The sequence below is a fragment of the Phaethon aethereus genome, assembly GCF_964289735.1.
Source record: "Phaethon aethereus genome assembly, chromosome: 12".
Classification (NCBI taxonomy): Eukaryota; Metazoa; Chordata; class Aves; order Phaethontiformes; family Phaethontidae; genus Phaethon; species Phaethon aethereus.
In genome coordinates this window covers 11,006,121-11,033,700 of record NC_138588.1, presented here as the reverse complement: position 1 = coordinate 11,033,700, position 27,580 = coordinate 11,006,121, and the positions used below count along the sequence as shown (strand labels likewise).

Genomic DNA, 27,580 nt, shown 5'->3' with positions numbered 1-27,580 from the left:
GAAGTCTGCACTGCAAGAAGCTGGTAAAGAAATTTAGCTGTAACTTTTGCATTCATAACATGGTTTTCCCAGAAAAGGTACGACAAACCTTAAGCAAACCTTCAGAAGAGTTTTTCTTTTTTACTTCAGGCATTAAATTTTTTTATATATATATATTTAAATATGACAACCATAGTAAAGATAGGACAATTTCAGCCATCAGCAGTGAAGCAGATGGAAAAACAAGCTCCTACCAGAGACATGTGCAATACCACATACATTTTTGGGAAATACTAGTTAAATCTTATTCTGACCTCCCAAGCATGATAAAGAGACGTTAAGCCTTCCTCTCATTAGCCCTGACACTGGAGTAGAGTTGCACATTTTGTTTCAGACTTCTTGTTGTGTTCTACAAATGACTCTGCTCAGTTCTCTATGGGTTGGAATATTAGTCATTTTTAAACCAAGGGAAGTCCCTGTTTAAAAATAGCATTCTGATTAGTGACTTCTAGGAAACAATTTTCTTTTGTTAAAAATGTAAACACAAAACAAAGTTCGATAATACTTTTTGCCCCTTTTATTAAAAAAAGTCATTACACTTGACACACATTCGGCAAAGACACATGATTGTATATCTCTACTTTTCAGGAAACTAATTACAGACTATTACAAAGTGACACTGTTAAGTTCTGGGTCGGTTTTTCATAGGGCAAACTTCTGGTTTTGTTTCAGTTCTTCAGGTGATTCTGCTTTTAGCTTGCCTGTGTGATCAACAACAGTGTATTGGCTTCAAATACCTTTATTTTGGATTTACATATGTGCCCATAGTGGAAAACTGCACCCAGTACCTGGCGCTAGATATGGAAGAGAATGTTCTTCTAGGGTCTTTACCACCCAGACAGACTCATCCTTTTGTACCACTTTCTACACTGAAGCCTGTCACTCAAGATTTTCACGTTGTTAACCAAAGTCTGTTTCCCTAAGAAACAGGTTTTCTAAACCTGGTTTAGAGATCATGAAAAGAGGACAAATCTTACAAACTCTCCAGAGGGCAAAAAAGTCTGTAGTGACAGAAGCAGATACAGAGCCTCAGTAAAGACAAGTTTTTCTAACCAAAGCTACACAAAAACTTCATCTATAGTAATAAGGCAGAGGGCAGGGGGTGGGGAAGAAGTATCTTTCCCTAGTAATTACCCACATTCTCAGCAGGACTAGATTCACATAAGAAAGAGTGACAGTCCATTTACCAAGATGCATTGTCCCATTTCCCGCTCTTGTTTTAGGTCAACTGGAAGCTTCTTTTTTCAGTTTTTCTAAAATCTCATCTGGTGTCATCGATACCAAAATCTTCACCACTTTTTCACGTGATTTACCACCCTGGTTTAAACACATACACACACACACACAAAAAAAAATCTTTCAGAGAATCACCACTAAATACACATTCCAAAAAAATCTCACTGTAATGCCAACATAATAACTAAAAAAAATTCTTAAAGTGTGGGTATGCAAAATTAACAGCAGTAAGAGACAATTCATCAGTGTTCTTTCTAGTTATTTGAAAGGTGGAAAACAATGTCTTATCTATACACCTTTTAAAATTGGATATAGCTCCTAGAGCATGCTGTAATTGATGCTCTTTTTATAGGCTAGAACAAAAAGCAAGGAGTGAAAAGTTTCCATAATTCACTTGTATCGTCTAGAAGCAAGACTCGACAACTAATTTGCATTTGTTTTTTAAAAGTAGGTGTGTATATATATATGTATATTTGATAACTGTACTTTCAGACTCTTACTCTTAAGCTGAGTTCTCAGGTTGATAATATCAACTACATGAAAAGAACTCACATCATATATAACCTATAAAACACTCAGACTCACACAGCAGTTACTTGAAGTAGTATTGACCTGGGTTTGTATTACTAAAAAAAAAAAAAAAGACTATTTTACATAGAAACTGGCAAACCTACAGCTTCATTTCATGTTGCCTGAAGTCACAACTTTGCTAGTATTTAGTAAACCATGAGAAACAAGTTGCTTTTTAATTTGCAGCCTGGCAAAGTTTGAAAAGCCCATAAATGACATCCTGAAGAAGAAAAAAGAAGTCCTTAACTCTACTATACAGAAATATAGCATGAAATTTAGAATTAAGAATAGATTTTTGAAGTAGTTTGGCCAGCTGATGATGAAAATCAAGGCCCTTGCATACAAATCCAGTTTTATACTGGATCACTTCCCACCAATTTCACAATTTGGATTGGTTTTGTTAATGTTAACACTTATCATAACGCAAGTAGCACATAAGAGAGCAACCAGTAAAAATCACTTACAGCTTACACCTAGCAGATCAGGATGGAAAAATCTAAGCCACAGGTAAAATACAGACTTTACCACAATGCTTCACTGAGAACAAACAGTGGCTTGTGAAAAACAAACACTAGCATGTAATTAATTGGACATTAGCTCAGAACAACTGAGTCAAGAAGGTCAGGACACTGGCCCCTTTTATATTCAACTCTGCTTAGCACTTATAAGAATAATCTAATTAAACCTGAGCATCCCTTTAAGGTAGAAAAACAGTGTTATCTGTAAAATGTTGATAATCAAATGAAGCAGTCTGCTCATGATTCAGGAAAAACAAGACTCAAATCTTCACCTCTCTACCCTTCAGCAACACAGTGCTTAATTCATTGATCATGTTGCTATTTACCACTATCGTTTAACAGACTCTAAAACTACTACATTAAACCAACAGACAAAAATAAAAAGCACAATTTTTCATTGTGCTATTATGTTCATAAACTGTAAATTAACATTTCTGGAAAGACTAAGTACAATGAATTAATAAAATAAATTATTTATTCAGTGCCATGGATAAAACAAAGAGTTTCCACTTGCCAAACTCAAGACATGTAAATTCCAATGCAAAGAAACTCTTGAGGCCCAGCTACAATCCAAGTGCTTATATACACTCTTGCTTATGTGTGACCGTTGTCAGAAAATTTTCCCTCAAACACAGAAGTCACTTTAAAAAAAAAAAATTATTAATGAAATGCACAAATTTTGTGAACTGCAGGTGAGACAAAAACAGGAAAATCTTTGAAGAACACAGAGAACATGAACCACACAAATTTGGAAAATATATAATGATGAGAACTATCCTGATTAAAGATCTCAAGATCAGCTGTGGTTCTTCCTGCACTAGGTTAGTTCTCAATGAGTCATTCCATTAACTCCACTAAACACCTTGGAAATGTTTTTTGGAATGAACTTGGGAGACCAGCTCCCTGTACTCAATAAGTAAGTTTCAAAGTCTTGAATTTAAATTGCAGTAGGGCAAGACTGAAAGAAAAAAAAAAAAAAAAGGAAGTACCTTCTCTAAAATAACTTCACTCTTCTTCACTTCTAGCACCTTAGAAAGGTAGCGACACAGCTCTGCATTTGCCTCCCCTTCTGACGGAGGTGCAGCAATAGCTACACCTACCGCCTCAGCTGTCACATCTATAACAAATATTTTAAGGATTTTATGCTCAAAATATTCAAAACATCTAGTTATTGTCTCCTAAAAATGAATGTTTACGCTTTCAGAAGCATTTTAATTTAAAACAAATAAACTTCTAGATTAGCAGGTAACATTTTTACACTTCACACATTCCCTTAAATTAAAGCTGTTAGCCAGTGCAAACACAGATAATCTTCTGATGCAAAGAACAGTGAAGCCCTCAGACCTGTGTCAGAGTGCAGCCACGAGTCATCCGTTTTCACACAAGCAGGCACTGTTCTAAGCCCCTCTCTCTGCTGCAGGAGCAGTCCAGCTTGGCATCACGTAGCGTAACATAAATCAGGTTACCTCACCAAAAAAACCCCCATGATAAGTAAGTCTGCCCAGAGAGCTACGCTATCATCAGCGCCTTCCTGGTGCTGCCAACTGAGCCTGGATACTCTGCTACAGTCCACCATGTTGGTCTCTCACACACCTGTATAAAAAGCAGTTCTAATTTGTACGTAAGCAAGGCCAGATTGGTAGAAGGAGAACGCATTTTATTAGACCAAACTTTTATAGTTCAAAGAAACCCGCACAACGTCTTGGGATGCAAACACCCCGCACAAAATGACAGACGTCAAACTGAAGCGCTGACCGAGTGCGTTTGCCGCCACTCCTTTCAAACAGAACTTGTTCAGAAGAATTTACACGGCGCTCGCTGCACCACTCAGCGCTACCCCCGGCTCCTCCGAAGAAAAGTGTGAAACTACTACTTTCTTCAGCTTTCTGATTATTTTGGTTTTTCTTTCCAGCTTAGGGGATAGAGAAAAGCTGTAGAATTCGTTAGACGACTAGTTCGGAAAAACAGCTTTCCCGCCCCGCTCCCAGGCGCCGGCGGTTACTCCCAGGGCGGGAGGGACCACCCTCATCAGAAGGGGCGGCCGAAGCGCCTCGCACCCCGCTACCAGCCGGCGCCCCGAGCCGCCCGGCAGCGCGAGGGCTGCCCCGCCGAGCACGGCGCCGTCCCGCCTCCTCCCATCCTGCGGCCTCAGCCCGGCACAGCGGCGGGCAAGCCCCGAGGCCCCGCTGCCGGCCGGCAGCGCCGCGTCCCAGGCGCGGGAAGAAGGCCGGGAAGGCCCGCCCGCCGCGCCTGCAGCCCCACCTGTGACGGCGCTGCGCCGGGAGCCGGGCTTGGCGCGAACCGCCACCCTCACGCAGCCGTCGCCCGCCGCCACCACCGGTCCCGCAGCGGCACCCGGTTCCGCGGGCCCCCTCCCGGCTCCTTTTCCCTGAAACAGAGGAACAGGCGCGGTCACCGCGGGCGCCACCTGCCCGCTCCCCTCCCCCGGGGCCTCCCCACCCGCACCTTTCGGGGCATGGCCTCGCAGCCGCCCCGCACCGGCGCCGCCAGCAGCCGACGGAAGCCGGCGAGGGCCAGCATACCGCGGTTCAGCCCTTCCGGCAACACCAGCTAGCCCCGCCCCGACTGCGCCTGCGCGCTGCACCACAGCCGCCCGGAGCTCCGGGGCCAGCCCGCGGCCCCGGCGGAGCGGCGCGGAGAGGGCGGGGCACCGGCGCTGCAGGGCCGGGCTGCTTCTGCCCCGCTTCCGCTGGCTTCTGCCGGCACGTCCCGGCGGGTCCGGAGCAGCTGCCGCTGCCAGCCGCCTTACAGGCACGCTTTCCGCCTCCTGGCGGAATGAGAGGTCTCTGCACGGGGCAGAGGAGGACAAATCGCATACGAAGCAGGAGGTTTGAAACAGGCGAGACCTCAGACCTGCCCGCCCTCCGCTATAGCAGGCATGTCAGGAGACACGAGGGAAGAGAAAAAGAGGAGGGAGTGGTTTTGGTTTTTCTTCTCCTGTGGTGTTAAATTATTACTTTAGGATTTTGTACATGAAGACATTCTACTACGACACAAGTACATATTGCAAGACACTGAATACTATATATATGTACACCAATGGCACCAAGTTACTGCATGTAAGCCGTAAAACTAGTTACACACAAAAAATCATGAGTTCATACTATTTTTTTTTTTAGTATTAGAATGTCCAGTGATAAATAACATCATTACAAGTCTTGTATTCTCATTTTCACATTATACATTTTTTATAGGCACATATGTATACACAGTGGCTATTTCCATAACCAGGTCTATGTTCCAAAACAGCCCTTCTAAATTAAGAGAGACCTGTTTATTGCTGAAGTTGACTTGGTATTTCTTCAGTGCAGCTGGGGATGCCGTCTGCCGTGCTAAGTCCATTAATTCTCCACAGCTCATCCAAAAAGTCAAGATGAGAGCAATATGAATCCAGCTTTGCTGATGTACTTCAAAAAAATATAGTCGCAATTCAGGTCCATAAGGTCATTCCAAGATCATTTTGGAAAGAAGCTGCTGCAGCAGCTTTACTGTCATTTCAGGAAAGGCTAGGGCAAACGCACACAAGAAGTTCATAATGCGTGAGGATTTTCCAGTTCAAAAAATGAATTTTACTACATGAGAAATGAAGGGGTGAAAATACAAAGCAATTAATCACAAGATAGTATTTAAACCAATCTTTTCAATATACAGAGTACTTATTCCACTTGACATTTTGCTAAGAGGAGAAGCTAAATTACTTTCTGCCAATAACAATGCAGAGAAAAATCGCTTTTCTAGTACCTCTCAAACAAGTAAGTTTTGTTTTTACACATTCATGTAATTTCACAGAATTTTTAACTGCTGCCAATAGTGAGCTGAAGTCCACTGATACACTGACACATTTGAGATGATCGTGTGAAATTATGTATAAAAAATTATTTCTGGTATCTGTCCATCTTCTATTGATGTACCATTGTTGTTACCTGGTGAACTATAAAAGACAAAGCATGTTTTGCTAGCAGTAGGAGATTCGTGGATCACTTTCTTCAAACCTTTTGTTCCATAGTGGGAATCAGGACCCTGAAAAACATCAGAAGAGATTAGCAACTGAATGGAAGTTGGCAGCAAGACCCGTAAAATGTTCAAGTTCAAGCACTACTAACTTAGGTAGTTTTAGTAGTATAAAATTTCTGTACCCACATCATGTAAATTATATACAAAATCACAGACAACGGAAGCAAGTGCCTTATGTCTAAATAACAAAAAGAAGTTTCTCTGACAGCAGACTTAAACCACTTGATTTTATTCAATTAGTAATGAATAAATATTTTCTAGTATTTCTCTTTGTCATGCAGGTTGTCTATATTCTCACTTAGTTCCCTGCCTCAGCTTCTTTTAATGTGCAACGTTTTTCTTCCAACCCACTCAACTTGGATTTCTGTATAGGGAGTTATATTTAAAAGAATATTAAAGACATTTTTAAGAGAACATTGAATCAATGCATTTTTACAGAACATTAAGGGGAGACTTTCCTAGAACAAATAATGCTTTCCTGTACTTCAACACTAGTATATAAAGAGTGATAAAAAAAAAGTTTCCATTTTCTTGACTCTAGCTAGTGGTTAGAATATCCTTGATAAAAAGACATCAAACTTAAATTTTCATGGAGAGCTGCCCTATTTAAATATTCTCAACAGTGCTTTTGCCCACACAGAACCATTGACTTCCATTAGGACTCATTCTAACTCTTATATTGAGCCAGAAAGTGGGAAGGTACAAAGGATCCAGTTATGAATTCTGTGCTATGGCGCAGAAGAGAGGTAGCAGTCTTAAAAGTTACAGTGGAGTTAATTATGGCCTTTTTTAGCACTAAACTTAAAGTAAATTAAGTAAAAATAAAGAGCTTAAGTAAAACAAGACCCAGAAGACACTTTCCCATCAGAAGACAGATAAAAGAACAATTCTTGCATCAAAATAACATTTTCTTCTGTACTGTTAGGCATTCTTACTTTCAACGTTGCACAAGCTGTGTAGCAAACCGTTGGCAAAATCTCTATAGGTTCTTTGAACATAACTCTGAAGGTACTGGCTGTTCCATCACAACTAAATCCAGTATCATTTTGTCCTAGTGTTTGATTCTTTTCATAATCAATTATCTGTATAAAAACATTAAAATAGTATTTTTAGGTTTACAAGAAAGATTCTTATTGTATGTGTATTAGAATATTACAAGCAAACACTTGCCTACTCCACCCAATTTAATCGCAAGTATAATGCAATCTCAGAACTGGAAAGTAGGTGTAATTTCCTGTTCCCATTAGGGTTGACCCAGCAGTGTGCCGAATGATGGCTTGCGAGTTTTACACAAACTGTCCAGTCTGTAGGCTAGATTCAACACTGCTCCAACCAGGTTATAGTCTTTGCTTGGGAGATGAAGAATAGCTCTTACAATTTCAGCTTCTGACCTTCATATACTACATATAATCCTGTACTTAGATTTGCTGATCTTCGTACACCCACACAGCCCACATGAGGGAAGCACATTTGCTGGCGGTGGCTAATTTAGAAAACAAGTTTTCACAGATAATGTAAGCAGTCAGTGATACATTCTTAAAGGAAAACAGGAACTTGCGCTGCTATGTTTTATACATTTTATTTCTATTCTAGATTCAGTATAAAAATTGCACTCAGACTACGTATTTTTTATTTGCCTTCAATTTTAGCAGTGAATAGGAATCACTAAGATGTAGTAGTAGCAGATACATCACTTCTCATTTTGGGTAGTAATCCTGATCCACGCTGCCGAACACTTCTTGCAGAAGTTGGATTATCAGAGCTTTAGAGTAACATGAACACTTCTCATTATTGCACTAACAAAAATTCTGTAAATTTTAATATTTTATTATTAAATTGCCATATAATTTTTAATATTGCACAAATGAGATGAAGCCCTATTCTAGGGAAAATGTGCTCTAATTTTTTTCCCCAGCTACAATCAATAGGAATATTAATTATAATGCTGAAGTCATAAGCCCCTTTCACACAGAAGATATATTTGCAATATACGTTATCGCTATTTTGACAAGTATTAAATGTTTAACTCTATGAAGCTCTGCTAGTACTGATGCAGGTCCAAGAAGAAAGGTAGAGACACAGGACAAACACCTGTCTGAAAAGATTGTGACAAGAAAGTTTCAGATTCATCAGGAACTGGGAATGCTTCTAGAAAAAAGAGAACATGCATACAATGGATGGCCTTCATCTGAACCATAAAGGTACATTAGCCTTTCTTAGTTTGAATCAGGAGCATGTTTTTCAACTGAATCTCTTGATCATTCCCACTTAATATGCTTTGGTTTGCCATGCAAGAACTAAGTTCTTTTCAGATTAAATAAATCCAGGAAACATGCTGAGGGAGCACACCAAATCTGCTAACAGGAATTTATCAGAGATGATCAAAGGAGTTAATGCAAAGTAAAAATCCCTAAATACGTATAGTCTAGCCACTAGGTCCTCAGTACCAACTCTTCTGTTCTAAAGATCCAACCTAGTGCACCGGGCTACTCATGTACAGAGGTACAGTTTGAGAAAACCAAACTGATGATGGCACTTCAAATCGAGGAATTTGCGAGTGACCTTTTAAACTGAGGAAAGTTTAAATGCATTTTCTTTGGAACATCATAAGAGGAAGGGCACAACATTTTTTTCTTAAGAGACAGACATAAAATTCCTATCCTTAAGTACAGGATGGTCAGAGAATGGTAATCAAACAGGAAACAGAAGACAAATAAACTGTCATTTAAATGGCATGCCAAGAAATGAACCAAAACAGTTCCAGCACATGTCTAGAAGTCTATGAAATAAGATAGGGACAATGGCATTTCTGTCCCTAAATGAAGTCACAGATTCTTTCTTTCACAAGATTTCCCACACACCTAGTAAATCAGTGTGATGTGACAGTACCAGGTTATGAAGTACACAGCAGAGTAAAACCGTGCCAGTCACAGAATGCTAGTACCTTTTTAGAAAGCTTAGAATCAAATCAAAACAAATCTCAATAAGAGAATTCAAAGGAACTGAAATTTCATACTTAAAAAGCAAAAAATACAGTGCTGGATCAATTATTACTAGAAGACAATCCTGACCACAACATGCCAAGAGAAATCAAACTGGCTACAAGAGCAGAAAATACAATTTTAGTGGTGTCTTCAATTACCCACTCAGACCTGGCGAGTGTCATATCAGGACATGAAGCAGGGGTGACATTTTTAGATGCTATCACTGACCATTCCATGAGCTTGCTAACCGATTGCTCAGTAGGAAGAAACGCAACCCTTGATTTGGTACTGAGTGATGAGCAGGATCAGATTCAAAATTTCATAATGGAAACAATATCCAACAGTGTCCATAATATACTTAGAGTCAACACTCCCACATGAACAACAAAAGCAAATCCACCACAGCTGTGCTAAATTTCAAAAACAGAAAAATGTGGAAGCTTGTTCAAAAGAAGCACTTAAGAAAATCAAATCCTTATAAGAAGCATGCGGACTACTGAAGGACATCACATACCCAAGTACAGTATCAGTACATATCACCTATTAGGAAAGGTTTTAGAAAAGGTGGAAAAAGCTGGCATGGCTGATCAGTAAAAGGCTATTACTAGAAACAAAGAAACAGAAAAGGGCATCTTATAGATATATGTAGTTATATTCACATCAAAATAGAAAGGTTCAAATAAAATGTAACAAATACAATTAAGCAGGCCAAAAGAAGGTTTAGGAACAGCTTTCTGAAAGCATCAAAACCAGTGTTAAATCATTCTTTCAACACAGCAATAGCAAAAAGCCCTATAGACTCCCTGGTGGGCTGAACAGCATGAAGATATAAAACGAGTAGCAGCAGGATAAGGTTTTCACGTAGAAGCCTGGAGAACAGCAATAGAAATAAATAATTTACCAGTAGAAGAAAACAGAGAGAGTCCCATAGTGGGACAATGTTTTCAGCAAACCTAAAATTGAAATAACTTTACAGAAGTTATGATAAAAGTAACATACAACCTTCTGCCAAAGATTGAATCAGTAGCAAATAAGATGTCCATCTTTCAAAAAAGCTCTTGGGAAGGACTAGCCTCTAAGCCTCAATGTGCGTACCAGGCGAGCTAAGAATGTAATAAATACCCAATCAGGTCAGACAAATGGTGCAATATGCTCCAACAGCGGCAAGAGAGGATGTTGCTGAGCACACAAGTCTGGGCTCTGCTGTCTGCTCCCCCAGCATCCACAACTGTTCTAGTTGGGGTTCTACAGTGCACATGCCCCTTCTGTTCCTTCTGGAATGTTCTAATGGATCTGCTACTGATGAATGAACATATTTCAAATACCACCAAATTCAAAACACAGTATCTGCTTCTTGTGGCAGTATGTTCAGTATCCTCCGCATTGAAAAATACTCTTACCTGTTTTGATCTTCTGCTAGTATCAGTAAGAGCCTCCTAGTTCTAATATTCTGAGATTTGGTGACTAACAAGCAGTTCTGCATGTACCTTCTCCATTGCCCTCATGCTTTTAGGAGCATTGCTCACACCTCCCCATAGCCTTCTCCGCTACAAACTGAAGAGTCCTAGCCTTTTTGGTTTCCCTTCATAAAGCAGCAGCTCTATCCCCTTGATCATTTTAATTACCCTTTTCTCTACCTTTTAATTCTACTGTGTAATATTGGGAACTGCACACAATACTCAAGACGTGGCCATACCTGGCTTTCACACAGCAGCACAATGTCATCTTTTACCTTGTTTTAAGTACCTTCCTGATGACACACTGGGCTTTTTTAGCAGTCACTACATGTTGTGTCACTGATTTCAGAGAGCTGTTGATGACAAATCCAAGATCTCTTTCCTGAATTACTAGAAACTTTATTGAAGGACAGGCTTTCTGTACAACTGAACAAGTCACAAAACTATGAAATTCCTCTGTAGAAAGCTTACGGGAATTCAAGGTTAGACCAGACAGGTGTCCTGAAGAAAAATTCACCAGGAGCTACTAAATAGAGAAACTAAATTGGTGTCAGGAAACACCTATAGTGAAAATGACTGAAGGACAGGAGAATACAGCAGAAAGGGAGAAGAGTTCCATATTGTTCTTACTTCTCCCTATTCATCTGCTTATGACCACTGCTGGGGACAAAACACAGGTTAGATTCCTGGCCTACCAGACTGCTCCTACTCAATTCAAATATACACTAAACTTTTTGCAAGCACTACAAGTGTAGTTTCTGCATAAGCCTATTTAAACAGAATATACTGTACCTGTATATTAACTTGATAGTCCGTGGGTCCATGAATAGATCCATACAATCCAAATCCCACTATGGAAATTCTTCTATTAACTGTGAACCTGGTAAGACACAAGCCAAGAAAGGAATTTAAACAACTGTGATGGGTATGTTACCTTATTCCCAGTCAAGCAGGAAAAAGACTCACACTGAAGAATAGGGAAGTAAACTGAAAATGACATTACATGATTTTTTTTTTTTCAGTAACACTTTGAATTTATATTTCAATAGTAAGAAAAATGCTTTATGAGGTATCAGCTTTATAGGTTAAAGCTTTGCTAATCCCCCAAGGTATTCAGTATCACTAAACAAAAAAATAACCAGATTCCTTTGAATATTTCCAAAATAAAAAAAATAGACCAAGACTTGGTATTTTAAAAAGGAATATGCAGCTAACAACCAATCACTCTAGAATGCACCCAATCCTCCTGAACTTTGCTCTTTGCTACTTTATGTGAGCAACAGCCCAAGTTATTTTTAAAAAAGGAAAAGATCAAAAGTGCCCAAACAGAACCAGCATGTTTGTTACTGCATCTCATGCCACAAAGTCAAAGTTGAGTAATACGTTCCCTTTCTTCCCACACTTCTCTCTCCTTCAAACAGTTTCAAAAGCCATACCTAATCCGATCACTTGTTCCACTGTAGCCCCAGCGACTCTCCACTTGCTGGAACCTGTTAATGCTGCATTCTTTTCCTCTAAGGCAACATCTTGGTCGGTCAATATAGTCTACTTTAGGTTTAGGATTGACAGTAAAATGCAGAAAGAGATTTACTACTTCCCGATCTGACAAGATTCCAGACTGAGCAGGGCCTGTGAAAAGAAACAACTTCTAGGATGATTCTAAGAGTTACTCCAACTGTTGTATTTAAACCACACATATTCGCAAAGTGAAGAGGACAATAATACTTTCCAACAGCCAGAGTGTATTCTGCAGAATGTTCTGCTTTCATTTGTGCATCACAACTTTTATCAATACGATATTAAAACCAGAATAGACTGTTAAGCATCTAAACACTCAGTGAACAGTGCAGAGATATGGTCTAACAGGACGACAAAGAACCCCAAAACTCACCTGCTGCAAACTCTTCAATAGTCATTAATGGAAAACGGATTAAGGAAAGAGCTCTTCCAAGGACTTTTTGTTTGTTTCCAAATGTAACAGGTAGTTGCTGTCTTTGACATTCTGCTTCTGCCCAGCGAACAACAGCTCCAAAGAGTCTACTTTCTCGAATACTAAGGGTATCTCTTTCTAGAACTGCACATAATGTGTCTAAAGAATAAAAGTTAAAAGATTTAGATCAGTTTTCATCCAAAAGAGTAGCAGTGCTTTCACCTTAAGTAAGCTTAAAATGCTAAGCAAGTAAACACTAAGAACATTCATAATAAAACATCGACGATAAGACGGCTTATCTTATGTATAAAGAAATCTCGCAATGGCGTATAGACTCAAAAAAAAAAAAATCCCATTATGAAGACAGCATAGGAACTTTCTTCTTGATTCCTGAGAGTGTGACTATATATAATCTACGCAGTGACAACCAGTATCTTAAAGAACTTCCATGGCTAGGGCAAGATCAAAACTGGAAACAACCGAGCAGTGAATGCACACTACTAAAAAACCAAGTTATTCATAATGACATTGTCATATTCTCATCCAAGTAGCCACCTGCCAATCTGGATCAACTATAGATACAAGCAGCACTGCTGCACACAAAACCAGTTTAAAGATACATGAAAGTGATTGTAAACATTGACGTATTTGCCACCCACAAAGCTTGAAGGTGGAACACAGGATGTGAGGCAAGATACTCTTCACATGTTTTAAAAAAGCAAGTTTTCCTGCATTTCTTACTCGTTCTGGCATTTTATGAGTAACAGGTCTGCAAAAATTCTCAGTTTATCCTACAACACAAGCTTGGAAAAATTGTGTTTTCATATTCTGAATCTTCTGTCTTCTTTTGGAATTTTTATATGCCCTGAATTTAAGCAAGGCACATTTGCCGTCATGGAAAATATCATATTGTCAAGTCAAAACAGATTGGGACTTATTAAGAGTAGAGATGAACACTCACAGTCTAGGTACAAATCTCACTGAACATGAGTTAACAATGACATTACAATTTCTTTAAGCAGCTGGAATACCTTCCTTCAGCCTCACACAGTCTAGCTGAATTGGAATAAAATCTTAGGTGCATATAGTAACAATGAAAGTAACTAACCAAATTTGTAACTGCTAGCTTTTCATAAAAGATGAAACATAGAAACCAGCAGTTTAGATATTTTATTTTTTTAAACAGGTTTCATAAAGTGTACCTGATCTGTGCAACTCTGAATAGCGAGGTACCATGTGGCAACAAAACAGTATGATTCCTGTTATGCACAAAAAGCAGTTGTGGATCCCTCAGGGAGGAGGCACAACACTCAGCAAGTGAAAGCTTTGGCTTTAATGAAAGCGTAGTGTTACCAGGGTGGGAGCCCCAGGACACCGACACTCATCAAATGAGGACCCAACATAGTGGAACCCTGCTCAGGAGTGAAGCTCAAAGGAAGCACTGCAGGGGTGGATAGTAAAACTTCTGCTGATTAACATACATATGCAATGTCCTGTTTTGCTCATTGGCAAACTTGCTGTTGTTGTTGTCCGAATTCTGAGAGCTGCAGCTGGCCATCATGTTGGCACCCGTGCAAAGGTGGGTGCAGATGAGGGGGGAAGCGAGCTACCCCAGTTTACTGTGACAAGGAGGTAAGATGTGCTTGGGACTCCACGTACTCAGAGGCAGGAGGCGAAATATCCTGGATTACCATTAACAAAGCCATCCCAAGCCCTACAATTCCCTTCAGAAGTTTAATGCTTAGGAAACACAAAGTAACTTACCTATATCAATATCAGTAAAGCCTTCTGCACTTATTGCATCCATAGTACTTTTGTCTATTGTGTCAAGACAAAGACTAGCAAGCTGAGGTTCATCAAACAAACGAGCCTAAAAAGGTAAAGAAATAAATCTTAAGCATAAAGTTGACAAACCACTCATCTTAAAAAGCACGTATTTTTACTCTGGTATAGATGTAAATTAAAATAGACTGGTTTCTAAGTACTCCTTGTGTTTATACCTTAAAGAGCACTTACATTCTCAAAAGGAGTACATAATTAAGGAGAATTCACTACATGTAAGTTTTCCTTCATGCTTACGTTTGTCACTTTGGCAATATAACTAAAAAAAGTGCACATCAAATCCACTATAGTGACCTGAAGCAGAGTCTTAGCAAAAACAATTAAGAGATTCATGCAAATACACTGTAGAATAAATTGTCTCAATTTAAAATGTACCAGTCCACTGTATATTAAAGAGAAAAGGCAAAAAAGGCAAAAAAGAGAAAAGGCAAAAAAGGCAAAAAAGAGAAAAGGCAAAAAAGGCAAAAAAGAGAAAAGGCAAAAAAGGCAAAAAAGAGAAAAGGCAAAAAAGGCAAAAAAGAGAAAAGGCAAAAAAGGCAAAAAAGAGAAAAGGCAAAAAAGGCAAAAAAGAGAAAAGGCAAAAAAGGCAAAAAAGAGAAAAGGCAAAAAAGGCAAAAAAGAGAAAAGGCAAAAAAGGCAAAAAAGAGAAAAGGCAAAAAAGGCAAAAAAGAGAAAAGGCAAAAAAGGCAAAAAAGAGAAAAGGCAAAAAAGGCAAAAAAGAGAAAAGGCAAAAAAGGCAAAAAAGAGAAAAGGAAAAAAGTGCCTTTCCTCCACACTAAGAAGCTGAGGCTATAAAAATGCTAACTGAGCAACAAGACATTTTCATACGTAAATTAGACTATGTGATAGCAAACCCCTGTGAAATAATATTTAGCCATTTCCCTCCAAACACTGATTTTCCTAGTAAATGAAATCTAAGCTTAAATTTACCTACTTGAGTAAGCAGCATAAAGGCATTATCTGCTCGGAGGTGCTTCGTTAGAAAATCCACACAATGTGCTTCCAGGGCTGGGACTGCATACTTTTTAGCAGTGTATAATGTAGTCATGACTGTTTCTGGACCGATTTGAACTTCATCTGAATAAAGAAACCTAGAAATCAATACACAAATACAGATCATAAAAACATATCTTGAGGGGGGCAGTCAAGCACAACATCACTGTCTCTCTGCATTTAGAAAGCAAGTCAAGGATTTGCACTGTGAACAGGCAACAGTTGATCATGTAGCATTTTTACAAATTAATAAGCTAGTTAAATGGTTGAAGAAAGAATATTACGTTAACCTAATGGCATACATTTGTTTTAAATATGTATTACTCCCTAAGACTTGATCTGGCTGTACTAGTTATACATAGCTACCAAACTGTAAACAACAGCTGAGCTGCAGAATCACTTAACATATGAATGCATGCTCTTTTGATTCACTAGGAAGAGCCGTATTTCTAAATTACCAATACATAACTCTCTATGGCTACATTACTGAACTTAATTTACTGACAGTGCACAGTAGCTTCCCTGCCCTGAGGAGAACAGTGTCAAGGACTTACACTGTGATAACATCTTATGTCAAAGTTACCATTCTGTAGTGTTCAGAGGAGAGGAAAGGGAGTAATATTCTAGCAGATGACCTTGACTCTTCTATTGCTGCCATAGCAAAACACCCTGGCTTGTCTCCACTGTTTGAGGCTAGATGATTGGTTGAGATTTGAGCATAAGCCATGAACCAAAAGATAGAAGTCTCCAAAACCAGGAAGAAACCCTGCTTCCTGAGCAGCTGTTATGCAAGACCAGACAAGATAAGATTTATTTTAAGGTTCTGCATGGAAAAAGAGACTTTTTAAAAATAACTTTTCTTACAGGTGACATTGAAAATAATCTTAGCAACATTTCATCAGTTTTTCAGATAATCATCAAAAATAGCCTGTGACATACAAAAACAAATTTGTGGTACACAAATAACCACCTCACTCTCCTCTGCCCCAGCAAAGGTGATTAAACATAAGGGCACACGAGCAAATGCAGGAATGAAGACCACCATAATGAAGACCAAGCCTTTGCTTTATATTTCTTAATATTTTTTGTTCAGAACCTCCTGCAAATGAATGGCAAGCAACAAGCAGAGATAGAAGGCATGTTTAGAAGGGGTTTTAATGTAACAAAAACTGGTTTGTATTTAACAGAAGAAACCTGTGAAAGTAATGGACTCAAACTTGTTTGCAACATAGGGAGATCTAAGTAATAGAAACACAGAATTAAAGTTTCAACTAAAGTTCTTCACTGTTTATATTTCTTATATTCCAAGAAAACTCTAATTCTCAGTAATTTCTAACACACAACTAAATACGGCCTTCATTAAATTTGCTGGCACTTACCAACAGGTACATATTTACCATTACAATAATCCAATCTATTCAAATGGCTAGCTTTCATATCAATTAGGAAATGTGAACAATGCTCTAGATTAATTCTTTAAACTTGATTTACATCAAACAGCTTTTAGAAAGAATGAGTTTAATTAAATGCTAATATTTTTGACAGTAAAAGTTTCATACAGTTCATTTAGAACTGATTTATGAAAGCTATGAACTATTACCTGTTGATGAAAATGATGGGCTGACTTGCCAGTCATAATCACTGACAAATTTCCTTTTAAGAAACTAATGTCTCATAGGTACAGTTTTCTTTACCAAATTGACAAGAAGTTCATTAAAGAACTGGAATAGTGCGTTTAGATTTTGGGTTTATATTTTAAAAAATCTGTTTCAAAACGCCCTAACTTTCCTTGTATGACTTCATAGGAGCTTGAAGTCCAAACCACACAAAAGTTGAACACAAACAGCCTGTAAAAAAAGCAGCATTACCATGCAAACTGTATTATAAGTTTTACCTAATCCTAAAAGAAAAAAAAATTTCACAATGCTGATTTCAGAACATGGTTTTGATTTTATTCTTTAACTGTGTCCAACCTGAAGCCATTGAGCTGACCCACCAGAACAGCTTATCTGGTTTGTGGTTCACTTTCTACTACACCTTCTTAAGAATCAGGGTGCAGTTCCAAATCGCACTTTTCTGACCCTTGCTTTCCCAGGAATTTTGCAGGCTTTTTCTTCATATGATCAGAAACCAATTACATGGCCAAATGACAGGAATTCAAATGTGGTAACGGTACATATGCAGACAGGTTTTTCATCCACGTGAGATCTATGAGCTACAGGATGCTTTTTCATCCCATGAAGGACACACTTGAGGCTGTATGCTCCAACCCCTCCCCTGCCGTATAGATAGATATATGTTAAGTGACTCTCAACTGAAAGTGCATCAACGACAAACTAATGGGACTCAAGTGATTAAAGTTCTGACAACTAAAATTCACACAGCATCTCAAGCTCACCCTGTTGACCTCATTATCTTTTTCTACACATCGACCACCACAGAGCATAACAATGCACAGTCCCAGAACATGCGCTATAGTTACATACTTTGAAACTGAGAAAACTCATGACAAGAAGTGTCCAAATGCACTAAGAAAGTCACATTGTCAGGTTTTTTGTGTATATTTCAAGTTTTTGATAATGCCAACAATTTTGTGGGATTTTCAAAGCCAAACAGTAGTCTTTTGCAAATACTAAAAAGTATGAATTTACAAACTTAAAAGGTAGCTGTAGAAACTACAAAAAAATAGTAATACAGTACATTGTTCTAGGATTTTGTATAATCCTATTTCCCGTAAGTATACGGATGGATGGTCGTGATGCATTCATCTACTCATAAAAGAACGCTAAGGTGTGTCTTCTCTCTAAAAATCCCTTTGCTCATGTGCCAAGAGCTCTGCCTCTGTGTTAACTCTTCCATTTGTGGCACACCTCCTTTATGTTTATACCACTGTTCCTCCTCTATTTAACTCAGAGGGGCTCAAGATCACTTACCCTTTCCCCTTTGCCTTCTTCCCTTCTCTCCTCCCCTTCAAAAGACTTATAGCAATAGCCTACTCTTTAGATATTGACTGATTTTATTGTCTTCCAGGATGGTGTGTGTGTGCATAGTGGAAGAACACTTCTAGTGACTAGAACAAACAATTTTTCCAAGTGACTGCTTGATCATTCATTTTACATAAGCCTCTCATACATTTGATGCCACTTTACTCTCAGGTTAGCACTTCTTTCTCCCCTAGTCTTAGCATCTTCTCAATAGCTGAGATATTGCCACCATTTTAAAAGCACACAGGAATCTTCTTCCAGTTAGTCATCATTACCCCTCTATTACTGCTTGCCAAAGTTGTCTGCAAAGACATTTGGAAGATGGACTGCTAAATTTGCGCCATGTTGTCACTTTCCTTTATACTATGATCAAAGGACAAGTTAAATTACTGTGAAATGCGAATAAAATTTTAAAAAAGTCTTACTAAAAACAACAAAATGAATCCCTAAAGCAGAATCCTACTGAGACAACTTTAATTTTCTTGATCACTGCTATTCAATTTGTACATTTAGAAACACACAAAAGAAGAGCTGTTTAATTGGGAAGCAGATTCAAATTTTGTGACTATGACATTATTTCAGCTCTTAAGCATTTATCTGTCAAACTACTGAAGTAGTCATCCACTTTTAAAAAAAACTCCTCTGGCTCATGTTTGAAAACTCTTCAGGCAAGAGGAATACTGGATGATAAGCCAAAACACACACCTAAGCCTTTGAGCTCAGCCAATTGTTTTCTAAGAAAGTTCTCTCCCTTTTCCATAAATTTTAAAAGGCTCCCCTTTTCCCATCTTCACAGTTAAGATTTTAGCCCACAGACAAGGAGGGCTACCCAACTTTCTCTAAGGGAAAAAAGAAACTCTAAAATGTATTACTGGAATTACAGTGGTACTATCAATTAAAGTTTTGGTTCATTATTTTTAAATACTTTAACTCTACAGATTTATTATTTTAGAGGCCCCTATCAGAAAAAGGTAGCAACAGTAGGCAATTTTAAATTGTGTACAAATATATCCAAAAGAAAAAGGCATCGCATTAACTTGGGTGACTACCAGATGCTTAAATTGTTCAATTTCTAACTACTTTTTTCTTCCCCATAAACATAATTCTTGGAATACCATCTATTTTGTGACAAAACACTAACACTTATGGAAGTTTACATCATAGAACAGGGAAATGACACTCAGTCTGACTGGACAGATACAGATGGGATTAATTTTTCAAGAGAATAGGAAAAATGTTCATTAAAAAAATCTTTTCCTTTTGTTTTAATGTACAAGTAGCATTTGTCAGTAGATCTTTATGAAACATACCAACTACACATAGGACCTAACAAACCACATGAGTAAATAAAATGGAAACTAGCTGTGGAACATTAAACAATTAGTAAATTATCCCTATAAGTTTTTGTATCACTTCAACGTTTCCTTTACCTTGATGTTCATTTGCTATGTGTATTCAAGATTCCAACTTAATTTCTAGCCAATACACCTCAAATTGGTCTTTGCAAAGATTAAAGAAAGGTACTGTAAAAGGCAAACATCATTATCTCACCAATTTACTAATGACAGATAAAAGAGGCCAACAGTGCAAGGTGTAATTCTTGTCTCCTGGCCAACACCAGGAAAAAAAACAGGTTGTCTTACAGTTGGTATACTTTAAAAACAGTATGCAGCATGGAAGAAGTCCAATACTGCTCTGTATCAACGAAGTCCTCCTTAGGTATGTTTTTAAGATTGTTGCATTTTATATTTATTCCAATATAAGCTCAAAAAATAATATGGAAGAATACCCTAAAAAGGTGCCATGTATTTCATACCAAAGAAGACATCAAACCTGAGATGTTTCAACAGTTCATCAATCTGGTGATATTTAGACAAGCTACAAGTATAATAAATTTACTTACATAAGTCCCCTGGCCATTACGTACTAGCAGCTCTACCAACACAAGATGGCTTTTGTTTGCTTCCAACAACATCTCTTCATTCACTTATATAGTTTTCGAATACTATCCTTCTTACCTTCACTTAGAACTCTCCTGTTTCTATGTTTATATTTTTATCCAGACAAACTTCTCTCATTATATCCACTTTTCACTGTCCAGTGTTTTTTCCACATACATACAGACCAACACATACATGTGCATATTCATTTACTTCTAACCTTTGAAACCATTTTGCTTGAAAGATACTTCCCATTACCTCGCACTCTGCTACACAAACTGTTCACCTTGCCACTCCCTCTTTGCTAAGAATCCACACAATACAGTTCATTTGCTAACAGGAGGAAGACATTGCTGCTGCATAGTGGTTTGGTTGGTTTGGGTTTTTTCCTCCTAAATCAGTTACAGCAACTCCTGTGTCCATGATTACCGAAAGGACTAGGTGACTTCTCACTGTTCCTCTCTGTTAGGCCTCAAAACAAAGAGAAAGCTGCTCAGACTTTGGAGCTTTTCCCCTTACAGAAAGCTTTGAGACACTACATATTTATTTCCAGGCAATAATATTACATGTTTCCCAAATGTCCATTACAGAAATCTGTTTCATATATTTTATAGAGGTTTTGCCTAGCAGAGGAGTTTCTTTGAGGAAAACGTTAAGATTAAGCAGTTTAGTCATATTACAACATCACAGCCTGATGCACAAAGAAACTATCAGTAATTGTTTCTATGAACATCATAAAATTTATTTACCACTACACTGAGTAAAAAGAAAAGGTAAACAAACTCATCAGTTTTGTGAGCATAAGAAGTAGCAGATCCTATTCAGCCCAAATTTAGAATTCGCTAACACATTTTACATACTTTTTGCCATCACTGCACTCATGGTCTCACTTGGGTGGTTTGTGTGTAAAAACCAGTTACTGCCTTCTGCTGCATGTTCACTCTCCACCCAAAAGTATCTGAAATAAGTGTAAGTACAATGGGTATAACTCTGGTAAAAAGATACAACTATTACCACCGCCGAAAAAGAGAAGTGAGCAGTAAGATGAATAAAATTTTCAAGTATCAAATTAAAGTAAAAGCTTCGTACAATAGCCTCTGTCCCTTCTTAGCCATTATTAGGAAGTGGATGGATAGTTGCAATACCCAGAGAAACGACTAATTCCCATCATCTTACTTAAAAAAACCCACAAACGAAATGAAACCAGACACCCACCACTAGCTAAGTACTTTTCTGAATGGACAATTAGCTGCCCTTCTCTTGGGAGAAGGATGCAGGGGAAAGAGCAAGAAGGCAGCAAAATGTGCTCGCGGGGCGGTTTGACCTTGCGTTTTCTCTGCGCCTCCCTCCACGGACACGGGCGCCCGAGGGAAAGGACGGGCTCTTTGGGGACAGGGGCCAGGAGGGGCCGCTGAGCGAGGAAACTACACCCGCGGCCGAGCGGGGCCCCCCAGCCCGGCCCGGCGGGCGATGCCAGCGGGAGGAGAGGCCGCCCCCCGCCCCGCTGCGCCGTGCCCCCTGCCCAGGAGCCCCCACCGTGCCCACGGCCGCCCGCCTCCGCGCCGGCCTGACCTCAGGAGCGCCAGGAAGGCAGCGGGCTCCACGTCGGGCAGCTCGATCTCGGCCGAGGTTGTGGCCATGCCGCCGTTAAACATCGCGTCGAAGACGGCGCTGCCGGCCGCCAGGACGAAGCGGTGGGCGGGGATGCGCTGCTGGCCGGGCCCGGGGGGCGCCCCCCCGCCCCCGCCGCGGGGGCTGCCCTTGCCCACCACGAAGTGCACGTCGCTGAGGAGCTCGTTGGAGAAGAGGAAGGCGAAGCGCTCCCGCAGCGAGCCTTTGGTGGCCTGCCAGTTGTACAGCGGCTCCCGCTGCAGCACCGCGCCGGCCTCCGCGGCGGCGGTAGCGGCGGCGATGGCAGCGGGCGTCTCCACGGGCGCACCCGAGCCGCCGCCGGCAGCCGCCATCGCCACCCTGAGGCACCGGGCCGGGCCGCCCCGTCCGCCGGCAGCACGCGAACCTCCGCCGCGCGCCCCGACGTCAGCCGCTCACCGCCCCTGCGCCGCGCATGCGCCTCTGCCTCGCGCAGGCTCGCGAGTTGGGCGGCGGAGACGTTGCTGCCCGTCCGCCCTGCCCCAAGAGCCGCGCCGGCGGCCGCGGGGAAGCGCGGGCGGGAGACCGCCGGGAGAGGAGCGCGGCCTTGGAGGCGTCGGCCGGGTCCCCTAGGCCGTGGTTTGGATCTGTGTCACTTGTTGGTTTTATAAAGGCGTCTGGTACCCGCGTGTGCGCTGGCAAGGCGCATCGGGAGCCGCGAGAGGGAAAAGCCAGACCTGCAAAGCACAGCGCACTGCGACAGTCACGAAAATTTATGTCGTTACATGTGGGAATGAATAAATCCTGCAGCTGTTCTGTTTAGGCACATGAAATGCAAATTCATTTTTGTAATACCTGATACTTTACGATAACAAGCAAAATATCGCCTATTTTAACGATTTCTGAAACAATGTTGAAACATTAATGACTGTCGGCATGTATACCTTACAGTTCTTACACAAAAGAAATCCATTTGCAATGTGTCTCGACATTTCATGTTTTAATCTTCTGAGGAGAAAACACAAAGCAAAACTAGCAACAGCGAATGTAGCAGAGAGGCTTAACGAGGCTTAACGGGGTTAACACGACACCATCAAATGTAACGTCCTGTATGTAAATGTAAGGACCAGGGACTGTAGGGTGGTGAATTAATTTGGCAAATTCTGGCAAGCGAAAATAGGATCATTCTTAGTGTACTGTCTTGGCGGCTTTTGGGAAAGAAAGGGGAAAGAAAAAAAGGCGTGTTTGCGTTTTCACAGTCCTGTCAAACCAGGCACGGTCAAGTTGAAAAAGAAGGTGGATCATTTTGCCGTCTACTGGACTTTTGCTGTAAATACAGCAGCAATTTAAGTCATGGAGCTGAAAGCTATTTATCATAGCTCTTGACTTGTCAGCATTTATGGAAGCATGTGGCTAAAAGAGGAATAAGAGTATGTCACCACTCTGCATTTAGGTTTATAATTAGGACAAAACTGAGACCAAGCAAATGTGCTCCATTTTGCAGAACAAGTTTGAGAGAACCTTAAGACAGAAGCAATTTCAGTGGGGCAAACGATAGTGGGTAAGGGTACAAGAAGACCAACCAGAAAGCAGCAAGTAGCTTTGCACAGAGGCTATATTTAAAAACAAAGTCATACTGCTGACTGAGAAGAAAGAATCACTTTTGTGCTTTTCTTGTCCCAAGGTGGGCAAAGAAGGAAAACCAGGAGAAGCCCAGATAGCCTAGGGATAGAGATGGAAAAAATCATGAGGCAAACGGTGAGACCATGGACACAAATAAGCAGTTTTCCAGGGTGGGTTTTTTTCAGTCATGGGATGATCTGGATATTAATGAGAGTTTCCTTCATTGCTGTCTCCCTGCTTTTACCTTTCTGTGTTCACTCACAGGTTAGTCTGTCAGCTAAGAGCCAACAGACAGGACTGCTCTGCTTATTGAGCACCGTGTTTGTAAAAAGTGAACATGTTGTCATTAACACACTAGAGGAAGTTAACAAGGATGGAAGAGTGTTAAGGAAAAAAGAGGGAAAGGCATGCCAAAGAACTAAAAGGAGAGCGGCTGCAGCAGATAGAGTATGTCAGACTGTCTCTTATGGTTGATTTCTCATCCCTGAAGCTAAGCTGTGCAAGATGGAAAAATGGGAAAGACCTATGAGATGAGTTGAGAAAGAAAGTTGTGAGAGAGAAAATGAGGGGGAAGAAACAAATAAAAATAAGATTAAAGAAGTCAAAAGTCTAAAAAAAAAAAAAAAAAGAGAAAAACAGGAAAGGAGACAAAGGAAAGGAGACAAAGAAAAGGAGAAATGCAACCTGGATGCCCATCAGATCTGATCAGCTAAAAGCCAAATGCACCAATTTAAACAGTTTTGGAAGGAAGAGCTAAGAAAATATTAACAGATTTCCTTCTGAAACTGGGCTTTTCTGCATGTAGACAATGAGCCTTAGACATTTGTTTCACCTTGTAATCTTTGTGCCAGCTTCCTTCTTAAAAAAAAATCAACTAGTTTTTCTTTGGCATTATCAGTAGGTGGATCAGAGCCATTTTTAGATGTGATGTCATGGGATTATATTCACCAGTCCAGATCAGAAATAATAACACAATGCTTTTCCCAAAAGGAGCTACACATGAATGTCACTGAAGTGCCATCCCGCTGTTTTCTTTCTTAATATGCTCAGTTTTTGTCTAGGAAATATAGCAGAAATTAATATAGAGAAAAATATTTATATAACTTAAGCAGTGCAAATCAGCCCAAGAAGAACTTTTTGTTTGATCTCCTATAACAGAAAGGCTACAAATCAAGGGCAGCAGACAAAAGTTCAACAGTATTATATTATATAGCTGTGAAGGTTGTCCTGATCACTAGCCAGCAAACCGAAGGTCAGGGAGTGTCTACGCTTTTGAGCAACTCACTTTCAAGGTCTACGTAAAGGCCTGAGCAAGCTCATGCTGACCTGGTGCCTTTTGCCGTGGAAATTCATGAAGGAAGAACTCTCCAAGTTTTGAAGTTCCTTTACCCGTCTGCAGGGAGAGCGAGGACAGAGTGGGTTTACATATACCGAGGAAGAACCAGAGAATGCCCTGGTCAAACTGCAGGGATTTCTGAGATAGGTGTGATGCCAGGGCAGTCCCAGAGGAATGCATGCCCAGCAGCCCTGGCCTCCCCTGCCAGTGTAACGGGGACAGTTCTGTGAGAGCCTTCGAAAAGGTTTGGGTTACAAAGCGTATTGTTTTCAATCATTTGTTCCTGAAATTATTTAAATTCTCCTCCCTTTCCTTCTTTTCCCCACATGAACTCAGCTTTGTGTATGTTCTACAGAGCTGTTTGTTGTTATGATCAGAGTTTTTCAGCTGGCACGTAGTTTTACAGTGCTTAGCAATTGTTCTCGTAAGCGGTTAGCATCCCTTCTCTGCTTCAGGAGGGAAGAGAATAATTCAGAGTAAATCACAGACTTGTTTCTGATTAAGCTTCCTGGTTGGGGCCATTTAATGACATCTTTTCCTTTCCATGCACAGTTAGATTATTAAAATCCCCTACATCTGATCTGTGCCATTGCCGTGAATGACAGGCATGCGTATTACCATTCCCGTGACTGGATTGCTAGTAGCATAACAGTTATTCAAATGTGTAAATTTTAAATAACAATGTTTTCTAATTATTATTGTATAATAATAGATTTAATATTAATATGACTGTTCTCTCCTTGGGCTTTTTATTGTTATTATTATTGTTTTCTTCTCTCTGGTTAGCATTAACCTGTACTGTTGTGATGGGAGCTCTGGCGGTTGTGTAACCTTGCAGTTTTTGGAGCACTGGATCCATGCATGCACAGAAAACAAATTCAGCGTCTTAGATTTGAGGAACACTGAAGGGCAGGGATTATGTTTTTTTCTTGTAAAGTACCTATATAATGTTGATAAAAAAAGACAAAATAAGAGCAATTGGTATTTTCTCTGTTATAAATTCAACTGTAATCTAAACCTGACTATAATAAGTATGCAATTTTCTCAGAATTTTTTTAATCCATAATTCTTTGCCTTATCATTTTTACAAGAAATTCTTGCATGCAAGCCCTTTATTGAGCATTTTCAGATGTGCTGATTAGTTGTCTTGGACTACTAAGTTCTTTATATATTTTGTGCCCTTGATTATATTGATATACTTTTCTGAATTTTAGTGATAATATTCATAATTTCTACATTGGTTTCTGTTAATTTATTGTAATTATTGCTTACAGTACACTGTTGCCATAAATGTTCCTGCTAATCAAAATATTTCTGTGAAAATTTTCAGAATCCTAACTTAGAGATGTGTACAACTGATACAAACATCACATAGATATTTTTAATCACTCCAGCTGTGGAGGTAGCTCTTTAATTTTTTATTCTGCACATTTATGTATTTCAAAAATATACAACAAATGGCAACAGCAACATTCTTCACATCTTTTATCTGAAAGTAATTACAAACCAAAACAAATTAATTAAGTCTTAGAAGATTCTACTCACCACATACCTATTTTACATATAATTTCAAATACTGACATGGCGCGCTCTATGGAAAGTCTTGTACTTTGACACCGTTTTTAAATAATTAAAGAAGTTCCGTTACTGCATAGCTGGAGAAGCAAAGGAGGGGAAATTCTTTTATTAGTTATTACCAGCATATCCTTATGATTGAGCAGTGACTATTTTGTGAGGCTATTTACTTTTCAATCCCTGCTAAATGTGTTGAGGCACAGCAGGGTTCCAGACAGAGCACGCATTTCCTCCATTTCTACCAGGGTGTTTAGCTAGCATTTCAATTTCCACACGATGAACAAGTTTCTTACTGAGAAGCCACACTCTTGCCGTCTACAGTTTAAGTCAGATAGTACAATTGACATGCTCCCTGTTACTATATTGCCTACTAATTTTACTCTGACAGGTCTCTTTCCCGCTTAAGATTATTCGTTGGTGGACAGGCTGTAGAGCAAAAAGCAGCTCCATTTTTGAGGTACGATATTCAATTTTGTAAGTAGGATGGACACTATATGCTGTGATTGCTGCTGAAGAATCCCCCACATCCTCAGCACAACAGTAGCACATGGCCTCCTGACCCCCAGTGCCTACCGGATGAACTATGGTACATTGCCTCTGGGGCACCATGCAGCCTGTGATTTACAATACAGCATCATTTATTAGGTCTTATGCCCTCAACTAGCAAGAAATTGGGAAATAGAATAGGGTGGCTTTAAAGCTGTTGGAGGGTTGCAGTCACGTGTGCTCTAAGTCACTCCCTCAGCAAATTAACAAATTAACAAAAGTGCCAAATGTGAAGCTTTTAATTCTTCTTTTAATTCTCCTTTTAATCCATCTTTATCTGGACTACTGGTTACTGACTTCTCCTGCCTTAAAAATTCATTTGCAAATACAGGAAGTACATGGTCAAGAATGTATCAGCTTAGTTCAAAAGAAATGAATGACA

At 39.7% G+C, this 27,580-nt stretch overlaps 2 protein-coding genes across 2 annotated transcripts; both read right to left on the bottom strand.

Annotated features, from left to right (window-relative positions):
- Positions 1 to 1,122: 1,122 nt before the first annotated feature.
- On the bottom strand, positions 1,123 to 4,941 carry LOC309409178 (UPF0235 protein C15orf40 homolog). The gene is made up of 4 exons (XM_082005281.1): positions 4,830 to 4,941; positions 4,626 to 4,752; positions 3,353 to 3,480; positions 1,123 to 1,356 (listed from the first exon to the last, which is right to left on the bottom strand). Exons 1-4 carry the CDS (start codon positions 4,902 to 4,904, stop codon positions 1,264 to 1,266), a joined length of 423 nt encoding a protein of 140 aa, XP_081861407.1. The 5' UTR covers positions 4,905 to 4,941; the 3' UTR covers positions 1,123 to 1,263.
- Positions 4,942 to 6,245: 1,304 nt separating this feature from the next.
- On the bottom strand, positions 6,246 to 22,581 carry BTBD1 (BTB domain containing 1; the record flags this gene model as incomplete). Its single annotated transcript, XM_082005428.1, has 8 exons — positions 22,101 to 22,581; positions 15,546 to 15,702; positions 14,534 to 14,639; positions 12,731 to 12,928; positions 12,276 to 12,468; positions 11,632 to 11,719; positions 7,334 to 7,480; positions 6,246 to 6,404 (listed from the first exon to the last, which is right to left on the bottom strand). Exons 1-8 carry the CDS (start codon positions 22,490 to 22,492, stop codon positions 6,246 to 6,248), a joined length of 1,440 nt encoding a protein of 479 aa, XP_081861554.1. The 5' UTR covers positions 22,493 to 22,581.
- Between the last annotated feature and the right edge of the window lie 4,999 nt (positions 22,582 to 27,580).

Bases quoted from the DNA above. Each gene is read 5' to 3' on its own strand.
- LOC309409178 (XM_082005281.1), bottom strand. From the start codon at position 4,904: ATGCTGGCCCTCGCCGGCTTCCGTCGGCTGCTGGCGGCGCCGGTGCGG. The intron at 4,753-4,829 runs GTGCGGGTGGGG...CCTCTGTTTCAG, and splicing joins GCGAGGCCATGCCCCGAAAG to GGAAAAGGAGCCGGGAGGGG. The intron at 3,481-4,625 runs GTGGGGCTGCAG...TATTTGTTATAG, and splicing joins CCGGCGCAGCGCCGTCACAG to ATGTGACAGCTGAGGCGGTA.